This window comes from Amphibalanus amphitrite, unplaced genomic scaffold, assembly GCF_019059575.1.
Source record: "Amphibalanus amphitrite isolate SeventyFive unplaced genomic scaffold, NRLGWU_Aamphi_draft 001177F_arrow, whole genome shotgun sequence".
NCBI lineage: Eukaryota > Metazoa > Arthropoda > Thecostraca > Balanomorpha > Balanidae > Amphibalanus > Amphibalanus amphitrite.
The window spans coordinates 144,406-164,404 of NW_024882671.1; the positions used below are offsets into that span (position 1 = coordinate 144,406).

At 45.0% G+C, this 19,999-nt stretch overlaps 1 protein-coding gene across 1 annotated transcript; it reads left to right on the forward strand.

Moving 5' to 3' along the window:
- The first annotated feature begins 235 nt into the window (after window positions 1–235).
- Window positions 236–11,862, forward strand: LOC122370868 (heme-binding protein 1-like). The gene is made up of 6 exons (XM_043346818.1): window positions 236–346; window positions 2,041–2,169; window positions 9,805–9,940; window positions 10,234–10,471; window positions 10,746–10,856; window positions 11,330–11,862. The coding sequence occupies exons 1-6, from the start codon at window positions 290–292 to the stop codon at window positions 11,397–11,399; spliced, it is 741 nt and encodes a 246-aa protein (XP_043202753.1). The 5' UTR covers window positions 236–289; the 3' UTR covers window positions 11,400–11,862.
- Window positions 11,863–19,999: the final 8,137 nt, after the last annotated feature.

Below are 19,999 nucleotides of genomic sequence, written 5' to 3' on the forward strand. Positions count from 1 at the left end.
TTACCCATTATCATGTAGCCTTTCAGAACATTTCTGGAAAGCCGCAGTAGTGCGGTTGTAAATACGATGCTGTGTTTATACAGCCGTCCTGCTCCAGTGCCGTCAAGGCCTCGGCTCTGTTGTTACCACGTTACGTAACTGCACGCGACATCATCTGCTGACGAGGTCCACGCTGCGCTGTCGGGGGTCGGGGGGGGGGCAGAGGTCACCTCTAGGGTAGGTATATCAGCCCGGCGCGGGACGCAGCGACCAGTCACTCTGCACACCACGGGAGTAGAACTCGGACAAGATGAGGATTCAGGTCGTACTGCTGGTGGCTCTGGCTGCCGTGGCGTCCGCTGATGAGGTAGGTAGTCTTATCAGACCTGAATGCTGTTTTGGTGTAGCCCACTAACGGTGCTATAAGGGTTCAAGCACTTTTCATAGTGGGGCCAGTTGGCATCTTGAAAACTCAATGACTTATATTAGAGTCAGGCTGAAACTGAATTGAACTTCGAAGTGTTCGGCTATTACATCGTGATATTCTTGAACATTCTTCAATTGATTCTGTGCTTTCTTTCGTATTGATTTTCGATTAACCAGATGGTCTTAAAATGATGTCGACTTTAGGGGAAAAGCGAAAGTTAAAGGTAGTGTGCCACCTTTGAAAGATTTCCCATTTTATTTTTCCTAGGATAAGAAGCTTCTGTTTTTACCTAATATCGCAAAAAAATAAATAAAAAATGGGCCTGGAATAGTGCCTTTTTCGCCTAAAAGTTTATCGGTTTTTCGATATGTATAACAACTGTAGTGGGCTGACCTGCAAACAGGCGTCGGCAACAATCGCGAATGCGGCGCACATGTGACAATAAGCAAAGGTCATTATAGAGTTACGACGTACGGGAATGAGTTATCAGCTGTCTAATCGTAGACAACACAATGTCGAGCCTTAAACTGTAAGCCTGTATTGGTATTGTTTCTTTTATTTGGCTGTCGAACATTATTTATGGTTTGAAATATGATTTTATGTAAAATAATTGATATGAAAAAGCCGTCTCTTAAGTTATGACCCCATTTCACCACACGCAAGTGGCAGAAATGACAATGATAAGCTGACGCATTTTTCTTGGCCGAAGTCAGAGCGCGCGGCCCGACGCACCACCACCGCACCACAAAGTATGAGCAGAAGCCGCGCCCAAAGCCAGGGCCCCGGTAACGTGAGGTAGCCGAGTCGGGGCAGCGTGCGCTGACCCAAGCCGGGGCCGCAGCTTTGGGCGCGGTCTACCGCATCCCCGCGGGCAGCCCCGGGCTATCACATGACACCGGGAGGACGCGCGGCCCCGGCTTGGGTCAGCGCACGCTGCCCCGACTCGGCTACCTCACGTTACCGGGGCCCTGGCTTTGGGCGCGGTCTACCGCACCACCTAACAGGCGTGTTCGAAACCGCAGGAGATGATGATGAACGGGTTTATCGAAACTTGATTGGATGAGCATATCGGTAATAGCGATTTCAGTGTGTGCATTTATTGTTCATAGTGGTGTGAAATGTGGTTGGGGTACGACCGACAACACGTCGGGGCGAATTTCGCACTGGGGTACTCAAAATTTGAAGAATTTAAGACGTTTCCATGAGTTTTGAAGGTATGGATAAGTTCTAAAAATCCGGTTCTCCTTATCTGGGCCATTAACTCCATACGGTCCAGGAAAGCTGGCACACTACCTTTAAGAGTTAGGTATATGCCAACATGAACTGTCTTCCGTCTGCTCACAAATGCCACAAATACGTTCCGGTAGAAATATAGCGATAATTAGTCATGCATTTTCGTCCTCGTTCATTTTCGTGCCGTCCACGTGAAGTCAGACGCTCATGGATATTGGTGTGTGGTAGTGGATATTGTGGTAGTGGTGTGTGGATATTGGTGATACGATATTTTCACCAAATATTCCACGTGATCAGTTATGAGTGGCACCATCTTGGATTATTATCGTCACCGCCAGAGCTACAAAAGCGCCGCACTGTCCAGTATGTTTCAGGCGTGTTTCATGTTGGACGTGTTTCAGGAGGGCGGCATCCTGGACAGCATTCGGAACGGCTTCAACAGGGCGGGCGCGGCCTTCAGCTCGCTGTACGCCACCTACGAGACGGCGCCGTACACGGTGGAGAGGACTGTGAAGACCGATGACGGGGAGGTAGGTCGGGGCTGTACTTACCGCACCGTTCCGTGCCGCTCAATGGTGGACGGCACTGTCAAATAAACTCGCCAGGCTTAGTGGTGTTACTTTGAAAACGGACAGACGCCGTGAGCCATATTACACTTGGTTAGGTGTCACAGCAGCGAATGGTGTGACATGTAAATTCAGTGGTAGACACGCTGTGGGATGTCGTTATCGAGTCATTATTTGGACTTAAGACTAAAGAAATAGACCAATGAACTTGAACCATTCCAATCTAAATGCTACCCATGTCCCCTTGAGAGCGATGGCTCTTGAGGGTCAGTTATATAACGTTACGACATGGCGACTCGCCAGGGATGCAGGTTACGAAACTTCGTCCGCGTTTAAAGTTGTAACAAAGCGAAGGGACGGCATCGCGGCAAAATCAGCTGGAAACATGTTGACCGTATAACTGAGATGTGTTATACCTAGCTCCAGCTGCATTTATGTATGATGCATATATGCATCTGATGCATAAATGCTTTGTGCTGTGCTCTGTGCGTTTTTTGTGTCATTTTGTTTTCAGTGTAGTGTGCATGGCGGCTGATCGTCCTTCCTGATGTCTCTCAGTAAAAGATCGATTCGTGGATACGCATTTCTCCAGGGCGGCGAGGGCGCGCTCCACGTGCGCCTCACGCCGCGAAGAGAAATGTTTGCTTTTGAGAAGAGAGCTTGCATACGTCCGCCGAAGGAAGTCGATCGACCAGCCACTCTGTCAGACCGACTGATCTCTCGCGAGAAGACATACGGGTATGCCGGGTGCGAGGGAAATTGACGAAGTTTTAAAACATACCGCATGCCCAACATCTGGCGACGGAAAGATAGCGGTGGCTCGTGAGCCTCAGCCAGAACGCTGCTTGTTGGCGAAGTACGGAAAGCACCCGTAGCAACGCGAAGTGAGGCATGGTGAATGGTGTCAAGCATTTTCTTACGCGACTCGCTGGCGCTGTCATAAATGAAACTTGCGTAGTCGAGCTTTGAACGTACCAGAGAGCGGTAAAGTAAAAGCAAGGTTCGTCGGTCAGCTCCATACGACGTACGTGATACACATTTTAAAATATTTAGAGTTTTTAAAACATCTTGGTGGCCCTGGAGGGTCAGTTATATAATATTACGATGGCGGTTTGTCAGGGATACAGGCTACGAAACTTCGTCCGCGCTTAAAATTGTAACAAAGAGAAGGGACGGCATCGCGGCAAAATCCGCTGAAAACATGTTGACCGTATAACTGAGATGTGTTATACCTAGCTCCAGCTGCATTTATGTATGACGCATATATGCATCTGATGCATAAATGCTTTGTGCTGTTACTACCCGCATTGTAGTGCGGGTAGTAACAGCACAAAGCCTCGAATATGTAACGATGTATGAAGGCCCGTATTGGATAAGAAAAGCTGACAATTATACAGTTATTAGAATTGTGTATTCGCTCAGGTAAATATTTAAACCAACTTAGGTATCTATTTGTGAGTGACCATCGTCACCTTTCGGATTTAGCTAGTTCATTCCGGTTTATGTTATCTGTTATGTTCGGTTCTCCAAGGCTGAGTTAGCTGTGGCATAGCACTATTTGTCCTCAATATTCAAACAGAGCTTGTGCTGAGTCAGCACACTGCTCTGGTAAACATATAGGCATCGCGCAGATACCGGGCCAGAGCGGACGGCCATAGTTTACACACATTACACTGAAAACAAATCTACTCTTCTCTCGTGAGTAAACTCACGGAAGAGCGGTTATATGGACACCACCTATTTGACGGCCCCAGCGACCGGTTAATCAACTCACCACATGCCGGTCAACTTTCCGATGAAACGTGCGTTTACTCATGCATATTTACCCACGCTCGATGAGTTAACTCATTGTGAAAACTCATGTATCGCTGGTTACTCATTTCCGTTACTCTCATTCTGTGAGTTAATTTACTCATGGATGGGCGGTTTTATGGACACCACCTATTTGACTGCGCCAGCGACCGGTCAATCTACTCACCTTACTCATTGTGAAAACTCATGTATCGCTGGTTACTCATTTCCGTTACTCTCATTCTGTGAGTTAATTTACTAATGGATGGGCGGTTTTATGGACACCACCTATTTGACTGCGCCAGCGACCGGTCAAACTACTCACCTCTTACCAGTCAACCTACTCATCAGTCATAGGTAAGGTTGACCGGCAGGAGATGAGTAGATTTTCCGCTGTTAATATTACGGATAACGCGACTTATCAGATTTTCATTCCCATCTTGCGTGTTATTTCGTGTGCAAAATAGCATGCAAGACGAGGAAGAACATCCAACAAGACCATACACTATCCGTAATACTAACACCGAGCAATGACACCGAACACAGAAACGTGGTCGTTTTATAGGAACAATCAACAAGATGTCGAATGATCTGTGAAACGACAAGTGCGTGGATACCTATTGTCATGCCATGGGCGACATAAAATTGACAAAATAATAACCCTGCGCTCACTTTGTACTGTTGAGGACGAATGACAAGTCAAGAGAACAGCAAAGTTAAATCTTTATTTTATGCACATACGAACAAGCAGGCTGGGCAACCTATTATGGACGGTAACGCTCAATGATCATAGCTGGTTGCAAGACCAGACCAGTTAAAGGAACCCATCATAACTTCATAAGGAGCAGACGGACCTATTATACCAAGCAGCTTTCTATTTCACAGTCTTATGTGCGATTATGTTATTTCGTATTCTGTAGAAAGGTCGTGCAACCAGCATGTGAAAGACGCAGTTTCAATAGTCATACGCAAACACAGTTTCAATGGTTTGGTTAACTGATACATTTCCGACTCCAAAGCTCTGCCTGTGCTTTACGTCAAAGTGCCTTGTATCTCATTCATTAGCGTCGAACGTTTCACGTCTCTTTACGGGACACCCTGCAACAAAATATAAACGAACTGCAACAAGCTAATTCAACTGCAACTAGTTATAAAGACAAAAACTTGCGGAACAGAAAACAGAAACAGAGAAAAGTATGAGGCACCAACAGATCTCTGCCGGTCAGTCTCTGTCCCGGCAGGTGGTCACTTAAGTCGACCGCCGAGGTTATAGCTCTTTGAACTCGACAACCGTCTCATTCTCCACGTAGAGCATGCCAGCTCGAACTTGCGGCCACATGGGTACTGGGGATGGCTGAAGCACAGCTCCGTGCTCGCCAGCGCGGTGCAGCAGGTGGTCGACTGCATCGTCTGCAACGAGAACAAATATTTTCGATATTATGAATGAGAATGGTTATATCCCGAGCAAGTTGCCTCGAGTCGATTAACGCATATTTTATCCTCGAGTGATGTAACGGTTTTATCCCGAGCCGTCAGGTGAGAAAAAAAAAACAGGAACTTTGAGAGCAGGAAAGAAAATATACACACCCGGGGCTGGGGACAATTTAATGATGTCACCGAGTTTTTGCCGAAGTTCCGAGGGTCATTAGACCCGAGGTATTTCGATAAAATACGAGGTTATATAATTAAATTGCCAGCCCTAGGGCAAGTTCATTTCCAAACATGCAACGCTCACAAATGTTCACAAAGTCCATAAATGCTGCTAAATAAATCAAATGTAGCAGAGGGTCGGACAACGTCCTTGACGACGGGCAGGACAACATATTATTCAGACAGAGGCTGAGCGGAGCGAAGCCGTATTCATTCAAATGAACATTCACTCTCTACTCACCGATAACGAGCCAGCTCTCCCCAATGTCCATCGCCGGCGGCCCGCTCGCGCTGTTGCCCTCGCCGGGGTCGGCGGTGGCGGCCGTGACCTCCGCATCGACAGAGGTGCTGGGACTCTGAATAACAAACAAATGGATGTTATTAATGTACGCCACAACAATACACAGTTACGGTCAGCCATTCTATTTTGAACAGAGTTTCCTGAGAGCAAACTAATGCACCGGTGCTGGGAGAAAACGTCATCTGATTTTGCAACTTTTAATGTTAAATTTTGCTGCAATACGTTCTACTGGTTTGTTTAAAAAGCGGGCATTAAAATTTAAAACATGTTTGTCTACCTAACATACAAAAATATGTGTCTTGGTGTTACGTTCAAAAGGCACTGCGGACCATTTAGATTGCTGGCTAGCTGAGTTGGATCTGGGAAAATTAAGTGAATTTGAGGCTCATTTTTTCAGGGCAAAGCAGTTTTCTTAGGTTATTGATAAAGGGCAGATACTAAGTTACCTTAAGTCCGTGCACTAATTGTGAGGCAGTTTTTTTTTGCAGGCTTAATACCTAGTTAGTTGTCTACCTTCAAAAAACAAAAAAAAAAGAAGAAATTTTTATACCTAGTTATAAGGAATCGTTGAAAAGGTTTTTAGATGAGTGAGGTACTGACTACTGACCTAGACGTGAATATGACATGGTAGGATCTGGAGGAGAAGGACTATAGGAAACCAGATACTGGGGGAGTGGAAACTGGAAAACGCAGTGGTATTAGACAGAACGGCACTGTGTGGTATATGATATGACATCATGTTTATTTCTATTTGTCTTTCACTATTAACACCTTAACAATCACCTTAACAGCTTAACCCGCGACCGCCTGGGGGGGTCGGATCCGACCCCCCCCCCTCCGTTTTTCTTGAATAACTCATGAACCTCTTGCGCTATCAACTTGAAACTTCGCATACCTTCTCCCCCATCAATTTGACGTCTCCTGTGCAATTTTTAAGAGAAAAATTTCAAAAATTTCTGAGATATATCGATTTTAGTGATGTAACTACATGGCGTTTTCAGTCAAAAAATGGTAAATGTTTAAAAAATCGCCAAAAATCGAGGTTTTAAGCAAATTGCAAATTAAGGACATGAAAAGACGCAGCTCAACGAGCTCTTTAAAATGGCTATCTCGGATTTTCCATAAAATGCGTTTTTCACCTCTAAAAATTCAAAAAACTATATTTTTGGAAAACAGCTAATAAAATCCAAAATTTTGAGAATATCCAAAAAAACCGGAATATATGTTATAGAGCTCTATTAGAACATTAGATGTCCCAAATTTCAACTTTCTATCTTGATTTTTGACCCCCAAATTGTAAAAAATAGCTCCAACATGCATAGGGCATGGTGACGTCATAAGCATTTTCGCGAATTAGAGGCACTTCTGAACATCGCATGTGAAAACAAATGGCACCACTAGATTCCTGGGACAAAGCTCGTCTAGAAAAGTGCATTTTTATGTCAAAAAGAAAAAGTTGAAAAATTGACTTTTTTTTCTTAGCCCTCGTATGGTATAAACGATTTTTATGCTTTCAATGCACACTTATCACCAGCACAGTGACTTGGGGTCACATATAACCATTACCATCGGATTTGGCGTGAAAAATAAGCCATAAAACATGTGTCGCACGCCCATGTAGCAGAAAGTGAAAACCGTGACCTTTCGTGACCTGACCTGACCTTGACCCGTACTTAGTATGACCCCTATACGCACATGGTACCTTCACTATGTCTTTGAGGTCATTTGTGGTGAGTTTCGAGCAGCAGCTATCGATTCCGCTGTCCGTAAGCCTAATCATGCAAAACCCCTGAATTTGACCTTTGACCTGACCTTGACCCGAAAGTTGACCTCAATCTTAAAATCTTAAGAGTGCTTTGGGAAGGTCTCGTAGAGACCTTTCGAACGCCGCCTCGCGGGGCTCGATACGACCATTGGTTCTCGAGATAACAGGGGGGGGGTCGGATCCGACCCCCCCCCCAGGCTGATGTGGGTACGGAAATAGCCCAGGCGGTGCCGGGTTAACGTCATGGGAAACTACAGTGTGGCATGGACACTGGCCAGCCTGCGATTCATGTGCACAATTGGAATACTTATTTGTGGTGAAATTTCATCTGAGAACAGGTCATAAGCAGTTTCAAAATCATTTTTTTCACCTGACACTAAGCACAGCATTCCAACCTACCCACCTTCGACCTAAATCAATTTTTTATTATAGCTGGGCACCTGTGAACTTGCATATTTTGCCATTTGTTTGCATTTACATTTTGGTATTCCTCTGATAGGCATGTGTCACAGGTAGCTTTTGGATGCCACTGGCATTTTTTTGTCTTTAGCAGTGATAAAACAGCAAAATATGTCAACATTTTCTTTTTTCCCTGAACCTAAAAAATCAGGCTGTGAAAACCTGATGCATTTTTGAATTCAGCGCATACCTATATAGATGTTACGCTTGACATGCACTGAAGCTTTTGGCATGCAATTTTGCCACTACAAGCATGGCCCTGGCTATGTGCATATTAAAAATATAAGCTATTCTGCCTGTTACCCTGGATCTGGATGTACAGAGGTCTATAAATTCATTGCATGCTGCTTGAAAGGCAGTCTGATACCTAAACAGCAGTATGACGTGGACGCGGGGCCACGCATGTGAACTTCCTGGCCCCTTTACAGTATATTAATGTCCCAGGCCTGCATGTAGGTTAGCAAAGAGAGCTGTGGCTTAATTCTCTGGTATTTTCCACGCACAATACACTTAATAAAGCAAAATATCTGGTATTTTACTCACCTTAACTTGCAGCACGCGACTCCCCCTGCACACACGCATCCGGCCGGAACGAAAATGGCGGCGAGGCGGCCTATGATCCATCGGTAAAGAAACTCGTCAAAAACGAGTTTGATAACCGGTCGGCTTTGAGTACGCTTTTTACGCACGATTTGTGATTTTATTTACTCATAACTCTTTACCAGAACTCGCTTTTTGCAGATTTAGTGAATGCATGATTCGTGAGTACGATAATTACGCGCAATACATGAGTCAATGAACTCTTATTTCATGCGTTCGGGGCCGCCTTACTCATGGATGGCAGGTCATTAATTTCTTTGCATGAGTTTTTGTTATGAGTAAACCAGAACTCAGGGCTTGGAATGCTTCATACACGAGTAAACCTGCGGTTGAAACTCATTAGCGGCTGGTAAAATGACCTTTACTCTCCATATACGAGTAGATTTGTTTTCAGTGTAGGTCACATGCAGGCACTGAAGCTGGGAGCTGTTCAAAAGCAGCGAGCACTGCCCGCCCCGCTGTGCACATCTGCGAAGATGAAGGGCGCATCTCGGGTACAAAAGTATGATATGGGAAAGCATACGCGCATACGTCTGTAATGAATCGTGTAGTTAACAAAATCGAAGCGCTGCTGGATGTTAATAAAAAAGTATTGTTTGGTATTCAAAGGTGGCCTGAATTATCAACTCAATCTTTAAAGATCAACTTATCTTGAACTCTATCTTTTTTCTCGACAACTGAGCACACAGACTCATTTCACATGTATGTTTGTTAGGTATATGTTTCTTGACAACGACCTTGGTGCGAAGGTCGAAAATTCGAAACGAAAACAATGAACGACTTATTTATAATTATAATAGCCGAAAAACGTACCTTGAATTAAGATGTCTAGTCGTAAAAGCTTGAAATCATATATCACTTCGTAATAATCCATCTACCTTCGCAGAAGCTATGGATGACGCATTCTCGTGAACTCTGGCTCAATTATTCACGGTTCCACTGTGAATGAAGTGTTTGAATAAATCAAACCCTCAGTCGCGTCGCTCTTATCACAATACTGATCAAACCTGACATTTTGACGGTGTTTCTGCAGAGCATAATTTACGAGGAGCGGAACTACCCCGGTCAGAAATGGGTGTGCACCACAGAAATTGACGACGAGGAGGAAGAGCAGAGCAAGGACGCGTTCATGAGGCTGTTCGGCTACATCACTGGAGACAACGAGGGAGGTAAGGGAGAGAGAGAGAGAGAGAGAGAGAGAGAGAGAGAGAGAGAGAGAGAGAGAGAGAGAGAGAGAGAGAGAGGGAAGGAGGGATGGAGGAACGTAGTGGCAAGAAGAAAAGATGAACTGAATGCAGCGTAACGCATAATCATCAGGCAGTTTTAACGGTCATTTATGCACCATTTTTGGTTACCGTTTGTTTCATAAGTAACCCAAAGGGAACGCATGAGACGTTGAGAAGTAGGGAAATCCACCACGAACTCTGCACCAACTTGACCTCGTCTGGGCTCACCATCTCAGGTATCACTATCCCGATGACCACGCCGGTCTCGATGGTACGTGAGCCTCTGACGGCCGAGGAGCTGGCCAATCAGGAGAGCCAGAGCGACGAGGACACACAGGAGCAGGAGAGTGAGGAGGTGCACAGCAAGTACACCATGTGCTTCTACATCAACCAGGCCAACCAGGAGAACGCGCCGCCGCCGACCAACCCGGAGGTGTACATCGAGAACCGACCCACCATGACCGTCATCGCTAGGTACGGAGGGGGAGAGGGAGAGAGAGAGAGAGAGAGAGAGAGAGAGAGAGAGAGAGAGAGAGAGAGGGAGAGAGAGAGGAGGGGAGAGGAGAAGAGAGGAGAGGGAAAGGAAGAGCGGGAGAGGAAGACATAATGGGTAGAGTATGACTAAGTGTGGTGATAAAACGCAGGAGCTTTGTTGTAAGCCAACCCGACCAACAACAAAAGGTTATTTTGAAGCAAAACTTGTATTTATTGATAACCAATTTTTCTGTTTATTTCTCTATTTCTGCAGTCAAACTGGCGGCTACATGGATGATGAGGACTGGGTGGCGATGGCGGACAAATTGAAACAGGATGCGACGGCCCAAGGAGAGACCGGCGTGGATTATTCGAGCTTCTACCGGTTAGTATGAGACTCAACGTAATGAAGATGATATCTAATAATTGTGTGACTAAATGGCTAAAGTTGAAGGCCCTGACTAGGATCCATATTCCCTCGCTCCACCTCCCAACTCCATCCCCAATCCAATCCAAACCATCATTGGAACTGTGTTGTCATCACAACCGTGATAGCCCTGAAGCAAGGAATGTCATACCATGTCAGCCATATGATCTCAATACGGCATAGCAATAGGATTGGTACTGTCTTGTGCAGACTTTTAAAACTGACGACTTATTTTTCTGTTTAAAGGCGCTAAACTGGACTGGCCTGGTATTGCATGCGTCTTATTTATAGCAAACATAATCCAGTATTTTGCGCGATTGATGGAACGTTTTGCGTCTCTATGTGCTTCGTGTTTATCTTTTTAGTTACTTCCCTAATATATGTGTCAGTATCAGTGTCTGCCGTTTTAAAACCATCCCCCGACCCCGCAGGGCCGGGTACGACAGCCCCATGAAGTTCTGGAACCGCCGTAACGAGATCTGGTACGTGAAACAGGCCTAAGGATCCGGGCATCCTCTCAAAAAGGACCGACGGACTATTCGACCGGTCGCCTGACTCGGAGTCGAGACAGGCCGCGACTCTTCAGAACACTCGAGTCAGTCACCCACCGATGGGTGTGAGTGATAAGCCCATGCAAAGTTCACAACGTTATAGTGTCAGAAGCTTGCAAATGTCATAAGAATCGGTCTTTGGCTACGTAACTATTAGCAATAGCACTACATATGTACAGCTAGAGTCTAGAGCGCAATAACCTTATGCTATTTCTAGCACAGAGAGATGCGATGCGCACTGCTTTATGATGTTATATAAGCGATAGTGATACGATAAGTGTTTTATCAGCACGCATTTTCTGTGACACCGCGAGGTCCTACTCGTGTGTACCTTATTGTTGATTGTCCATGCAGCGATGTTGTCGCCTTTTTCGTGTGCTTTAAATGTGATAATATATGAAGATCATTGTCCATCTCAGTGTCCGTTGCGCTGTCACTCACCATGATCACCACTAACGAAGTCACCAATCACCAAGTGTCGTATCTGTCATTGCGTATAGTTCTTTGTATAACATGCAGGGCTAAGTACGAAACAGTGAACACGCAGTCACATATGGTTTGTTCACCACAGTATCCGTGGTATTACCTCAGCACGCTGCTCCCACATTTTCAACGCCTGAAATCAAGTCGAGAATAATATCGTGCACAGAGCAGGGAGCTGTCTCACGGCAGGGCGTCATTAGGGCTGCAGCGGTCGCGGATGTTTTGAGCGCTGTGAGCCGCGCGCCATTGATGTGCTCAATGGCTCAACGATCGACTACCGGTCGTGTCGACAGAAACAGGAAGGACAACAGGATGACACAGTTTGAGGCTGATGGGAACGTGAAGGTTAGCAACGAGACAATTCGGGCTCGGTGATCGAGGCTGACGTCCAATGCGGGTGGGGAGGAGAGCACAGATGGATTATTGACTGCTTTGATGACGATGCTGCGGGTAGGGAGGTGAGAACAGATAGATTCATATTGACTGCTTTGATGCTGCTGATCGCTTTTCACTCTGCAGGAGGGTTTGTAAGAGTGCTGCCATCTATGTACAGAACGGCTGGCGTGTCGTGTGTCTGTATAGGTGTCACAGAGGGTCCGTACGGTGCAGAGGCTCTCAGAGACCAGCTGAGCCCTGAGAGTCTGCGTGAAGGCCCTCAAAGATTGGTGTGGACCGTCATAAGAGGCCCAAAAACGCACCCAGAAAGATTACGCATCCCCAAGGGTACACTTGAAAAAGCCAATGAAGGACCTTCGGCAGCATACTTCCGATTAATGATGCAAGCAGCACTGTAACGGTGGGTTTTTGTTTACCTTGTACCACTCATTCATCACTAAGCGATAAGACTTTTTGCTGTAGGTACATTGTAGACAAAATGGCCCATTGCCAGTAACGAAAAAAAAAAACAGATATCAGACGAGAGGGAAATGGCTGAAAAACTAAATTTTCACATTTTAATTTTGCATTCTACTCAGACGAACACCAACTCTCATGGAAGCGATTGCTAGATTAACATATTTCGCTGTACTGTGAGAAACGAGTTGAAAAACTCTGATAACAGCATAAGAAAATTCATGAAGAAGCCGATTATAAATATTTGACTTCAATGATGAACAGTACTATACTCTATATATAGATAAATAAACAAATCCGCTCAACTCGCAGCTGATTTCGTGCTGAAAACCATCGCCCAGATGAGTGCAATCCAAATCCCTGGTAATAAACACATAGACATAAAAACTACCGATGAATCACGGTTGTATTGCGCACACATCCACCACGAGTTGTGCTTTAGTCATGTTTAAATATCACCATGACCAAAGCAGAACTCGTGAGGGAAGTGATGGGAAATGTTGTCATCCGTTGGAAATCAGCCATATCTTCACTAGCTGCGACATCTTGGAAAGCAAAGCGGCCAAAATATTGGTGACGAATCATAGCAAACCCGTCACGAAATGTGCTTCAGTCATGCGTTCATATCACCACGACTATGAGGCACAGTCCGCGAAAGACATCCGCAGTCCCCAGATTCCCCCTGAAGAAATTCAGAGGACATTATTATCACGAGCAAGCAAGAGCCAAATGCCAACAAGCCAACTTTTGGAGGAATTCTCAATGCTATCAAATTGCATGCGACCTCATCCTTTGACTATGTGATGACATGCTAGATGCGATGGGAAGTGATGCATCTCAAATAATGTATATATCACAGCCCAGCGTACCAAACATGCCAGCACATCGGGGGCGTCAACAGAACTGCTGTTGTGGAGCGGCAGACAGTCTTTGTTGAAGTGAAACAGCCTGCATGTGTAGCGCAATGTAAATGAGTTGCTGGAAGGAGGAAGGCGATAGGTATATCATACACGCACATTGCACTTAGTAGCTATCAGGACTGAAACTGTACATAGGTACTTGTGACGAACAGGAGTGACTATAGCTTCATGCATGCATGTTGTAAACGTTGCTTCTGCCATATATGTTTTGGCAGTGTAATGACATATTAAACACCCTGAGCAGTGGGCAGTGATACAGCTAAAAAAAAAAAAAAAAACTGTATACCACAGCTCAGGGCACCAAAGATGCCAAAACAGGACATTTAATACCACGGCCGGTCACAATAGTGACATTTACATATATTCATTATGTTCACAAAATAGCCAGGTGAATCCCTTTGGTTGAATGTTGCCTACAGCTGCTGGTCCGATGTATTTACGCTAGCATAGTCTGCGTCCCGGGAGGAGAGCTGTTTTAACTAGCAGCCAGCCGCCCCGTCCGCAAACCATGCCACGTTTAGATGGTGATCACTCAGCGATTGGAACAAAAAATCCACATCGCCAATCACATTTGCTTCTCATTTTAAACATTTTTTTTTTATTTAACACACTTCGTTAAATTGTGTAATCTCAAACATTTTTCACAACGGTAGGTCAAATATAGTCGATTACATTCAAAATTTATTTATGTGTCGTCTTTTACTATGTAACCTCTTCCGTTCTTCAGTATTGTGATGACATGTGAGATGCGATGGGTTGTGATACAACTTCACTAGTGCATATCACAGCCCATCACACCAAACATATCAGCACATGTCTTCGACAGGCCGGCTGTAGACTTGACGATTACTAAAAGATACAAGGCTTCCGGTGACATATTTCCACCATCATCCACCTCACGGCCAGTGACGCCAACGCTGATATTGAGGCCGGGAGATGGAAATGGCTGAAAGGGCCGATTTTTCATCTGTCCATGTTGCATTCTACATTGTACACCAGCCGTCTGGGAAGCGATAGCTGGATCAAATGTTCCCAATACACTGTGAGGATGAGTTGGGAAATGCTGATAATAACACGGAACGGAAAAGTAAATTTATGAAGCACATTAGATGTTTCACTAAAATGATGATAGGTTTTAGTTATAAAAATTGGCTGAGCTCGCAGTTGATCTCAAAAGATACTCAGATTGGTATTGATCCAATATCATTTTTTCTTAATACCAGCAATCAGTGTTGTTGTTTGTTTATTGGGGCTTAATGGCGCGCCGACTACAAGGCCATTTTGCGCCCATAACTTAATAACCACAGGTACCGAAAAATAAAAGTTTCAATAATTGTTACAAACTTTAAGCAGTATTCGTTTTACAGTTTGCTTCGTCTTTTGGTTGACATTGTGAATTGACATGTTAGATGCGATGGGAAGCGATGCAGCTCAAATAACGTACATCACGACCCAGTGCTTCAATCATGCCAACACAACGATTTACGGTTCAGCCTATTCATTTTGGGAATGACTCTTGACTATATTTTTGAATACAGCCAAAACCATGTAGGTATGCCACAGCTCAGGGCACAAGTATGCCAAAGCATCGGATAATCGATTATCGACATGTCACAAAGCAAAAAGAACATGCCATGGCCGGATATTATAATTCCATTTATGCTCATCGCGTTTATAAATTAGTTAGCGAAACATCGTGACGCTTACAATCCCTGATTGTAAACACACAGACATACAACCTACCGATGAATTGCACGGTTGAGTTGCGCACACACCCCTCACGAGTTGGGCTTTTACCATCTTCAAATATCACCATGGCCAAAGCAGAACTCGTGAAGGAAGTGAGCGAAAAAAGTCAGAGCCCATTATTATCCCAAGCTGGAAAGAGCCAAATGTTAACAAGCTGAGCTCGTGAAGGAAGCCCCGCAATGTCATCACTCTGCATGTCATCTTATCAGTGTTGACATGCGAGATCCGATGGGAAGTGAAATAATGAATAATAAATAATGAGTACATGTATCACAGCCCAGTGCACCAAGCGTACCAACACATCGGACATTTTTATGCCAGGGCCAGTGTTCATCAAGCAGGCGTAAAGCAGTCAAATGAGCCATCTTCAATTTATGTGTACTAACCGCTGGTCTGATGTAATTAGGTACGGTAGCATAGTCTGCGTTCTGGGAGGAGAGCTGTTCTAACTGGCAGCCGGGCTCCCTTGTGTTTTTTTTTATATAACTAAAAAAGCGGCCTCCAATTTTGACTCGTCATTTTCAGTACCTCTCCGGGCATCAATTTCATCCAACTTTAGAAAAAAATGGGTTCTAGGTCATCTCAGATCATTTTTGTTGTTGTTTTTTGTTTTGTTGGGTTAGGCCCTTTCGGTCGACAAGACCATTGCAGAGCCGGAAGGATGATAGGAATTAGGGGGAGACATTGGTCTGGGCAGGCACCCTAGTGAGTCGCCGGGGCTGAGCCCGTCCGAAGACAGGCCACCCAGCCCCAAGGCACTCACTGCACCCGGCTACGGGGTGCGCTCCCTCGGGAGCAGCGGTGCCGCTCCAAGGGAGCAGCCCGCATGAGATAAAGTTGCCTGCCTAGCCCGGAAAGGGGTTGTGGCGTGGAGGAGAAGGATTTCAGTATCCTGAGGATAGAAGCACGGACAGGTGATCTCAGATCATAACTGAGGACACGTTAAGTGAAAACACACTACAGCCCTAAATGTAAGCAAACGGACATACAAAGTAAACTTTCGATGAATCACGGTTGTGCTGCGCACACATCCATCACAAGTTGTGCTTTAGTCATGTTCAGATATCACCATGACCAAAGCACAACTCGTGAAAGAAGTGAGCGAAAATGTCATTATCTAAAGCCAAACACATACATGCTGACCAGCTGCACGACATCTATGTGACAAAAGACAAAATAATGGTGACGAAGGGTGGCAAACCCGTCACGAAATGTGCTACAGTCATGCGTTATTAGCACCACGACTGGTGGCACAGTCCGTGAAGGACATGCGAATTGCGCGGGCTTCCTTGAAGTCACAGGCCATTATTATTGCCAGCAAAGAAGAGGCAAATGTCAACAAGCGGAACATGGCACACATTCTTCATGTCATCATTCCGCATGTCATCTCACCCTTCGACAGTGTGATGACATGCGGGATCTGATGGGAAGTGACAGAGTTCAAATGAATACGTTTATCACAACTAAGCGTACCAAACATGCCAGCACATCGGAGGCGTCAGCTATATTGTGGTGGGGCGACAGTCTTTATTGCAATGAAAGAGCCTGCACTTGCAGCGCAATGGAAATGAGTTGCTGGAAGGAGTATAAAGGCGATATACATAAGCATACATAAGCATTTCTGTCATGTTGTAGCTATCAGGACTGAAAGTTCATACTTGTGACGGACAAGAGTGCTTACAGCTTCATACATGCATGGTATGGACGGTACTTCTATCATAACGTTCTTTTTTGAAAGTGTTATGACATATTAGGCACCCTGGGCAGTGATACATCTCAAACAATGCATACCACAGAGCTCAGAGCACCAAACATATCACAACATCGGACATTTAGTTCCACGGCTTGTTACAGTAGTGACATTGACATTCATCATGTTTACAAAAACAGCCAAGTGATCCTCTTCAGTTGAATCGTACGAACTGCTGGTCCGATGTATTTACGCTAGCATAATCTGCGTCCCGGGAGGAGAGCTGTTTTAACTAGCAGCCAGCCGCCTCGTCCGCAAACCATGCCACGCTTGGGCGGTGATTTACGATTGGAGTACAAAACGCACATTGCAACTCACATCTTACTTCATAATTTCAAGTTTCAACATGTTTATTGCTCTTCACCCAACATTTTTCACAAACATAGGAAAAATATGCGTGTGTCTAATCAAAAGTCATGCATGCCATCAATTTTTATGTCATCTGTTTCTTTCTTCGGCATTGTGATGATATGTGAGATGTGATGGGTTGTGATACAACTTTACTAGTGCATATCACAGCTCATGACACCAAACATACCAGCACGTTAAACATCTTCGAGTTTCGATAGACCGGCTGCATTGACGATTACTAAAGGTACAAGTTTTTCGGTGACATATTCTCACCATCATCCACATGACGGCTAGGGACACAAACAGACATTGGGGTCGGTTGTTGTTCGCCGCTCACCGCTCAAAAATGATCGACTAAGCAAATACCCTGATAGCAAAGACACAGACACGCAAATTGGCGATGAATCACGGTTGTGTTGCGCACACATCCATCACGAGTTGTGTTTTAGTCATGTTCAAATATCACCATGACCAAAGCAGAACTCGTGAAAGAAGTGAACGAAAATGTCATTATCTAAAGGAAAACAGTCATATCCTAACTAGTTGCAGCATCTAACTATGTAAGAAAAGAAACAGTAATGGCGACGAATGGTGGCAAAACCGTCACGGAAAGTGCTGCAGTCATGAAATATAGCAACACGACTAGAAGCACAGTCCGTGGAAGGCATACCCATTGCGCGGGCTCCCTTGCAGTCGCTGACCATTATTATATTGCGAGTAAGCAACAAGCGGAACATTTCACGCAGCCTCAATGTCATCATTCCGCACGTCATCTCATCCTTCGACAGTGTGATGACAATTGACATGCGAGATCTGATGGGAAGTGATAGGGGTTCAAACACAATATACGTATACCACAACTAAGCGCAGCAAACATGCCAACACATCAGAGGCCTCAGCAGAACTATTGTGGTTGGGCGACAGTCTTTGTTGCAATAAAAGAGCCTGCACTTGCAGTGCACTGGAAATGAGTTGCTGGAAGGAGTATAAAGGCGATATACATAAGCATTTCTGTCATGTTGAAGCTATACTGTAAACCAAATTGACAAGTCTTGTGTAATATAACCAATCATCTCTTGGTATGTTTACCAACTGATACTTTTTAAACAAGCCGTTGTCTGGTGCATTGCTTGTCAGGTGACAACTACGAGTCAATAGTTACTATGCACACCAACTTCTCAGTATCCAGACCAACTCTACATTTGTTTCAACGTTTGTTTCTTAACCAGTTTTGGTAACTTGTTTCCGCATGGTTATTTAACCGGCGCCTAACTTGTACTGGTCAGCTGGTCAGCATACACATGGTCAGCTGCGCCTGACGTCAGACTTGGCGGACCAATCAGCGGTCGCCGCCCGCCGTTATAACTGCCCGCGCGGGCCCCGGCGGTTTCGAACCGGCAGTTAATGCGCGGCCGCCGTGCAGCATGGATCAGCGACGAGGGCTGTTCCAGCATTTGTGCAGTAAAAAGTGAAATCTGTGAACTGTGGTGTTCGTGCTGTGAGTGAGGCCCCCTCTGGCCTGCGGGACGCACTAATCGTGCCTATACCCGCGGTCGAGACGCCTCCCTTCCCCTGCGCGCGCAATGTAAGTGGGCCAGACCTGTGCATGCACATGTGAGCAGATGTTTTGCGGTTGGTGTTTTTTATATATAAATACATCTATTTGCCTTTAATTCAACTCTTTGTATTCTTAACTTAACTGATGGACATATATGGGCTGTAAAAGCTAATCTGGTTGGCGATCATGATTTATTCGAATTATCTGCGTGATCGTGCAACTGCCGTGAGTGATTATTATGCTTAATGTTCAGGAAATATTCGTCATACGGGCATGTTATACTTCTGGCTTGATGCGGTGCACAAAACCATGTTCTTCCACATACGCAGCAGTTCTTGCTTCAAAGACTTATATGCTGACGGTGCACGATAGGTATACCTACTGGGTATACCTACCTCATGCATTTACCACATCCATTCGAAAATATGCACTCAGAATTGTCTCCAGTCAATAGCATTAATTACGTGACCGTAATAAATAAATACTAGTGATTCCAGAAACTTCCGAATGGATGTGGTGTATGCATTCATTGAATATATAACCCATCAGTATTTCGTTTATTGTCAGCGCAAGCCTTTGAGCAATAACTGATGCCAGTCATGGTTTTGTGCACCACTTCCAGCCAAAAAATAACCTGTCGGTATAGAAAATATTTCCTGAATCAGTATCGTGGCAATTGAAAACGAACGCGAATCGTAAGTTCTTAAGGTTATCAACGCAAACAAAGCGATTGTAAGGAAGAACAAGTTCGAACAGAGCGTTAGTACACTTACTTGTTGACAATTTGTAAGCTAGCAATGCCCAGTCAAAGGCTAGTTCATCAACAAACCAGGGGTTGGTGAACCGACAAGGAAACGACTATGCCTATCCAGAAGTTGGTAGGTCCA

What these genes read in the sequence shown, in the direction of transcription:
- LOC122370868 (XM_043346818.1), top strand. Translation starts at nt 290, where the DNA reads ATGAGGATTCAGGTCGTACTGCTGGTGGCTCTGGCTGCCGTGGCGTCC. An exon ending in TGAAGACCGATGACGGGGAG is followed by an intron (nt 2,170 to 9,804) that starts GTAGGTCGGGGC and finishes GTGTTTCTGCAG; the next exon opens with AGCATAATTTACGAGGAGCG. An exon ending in CACTGGAGACAACGAGGGAG is followed by an intron (nt 9,941 to 10,233) that starts GTAAGGGAGAGA and finishes TCACCATCTCAG; the next exon opens with GTATCACTATCCCGATGACC.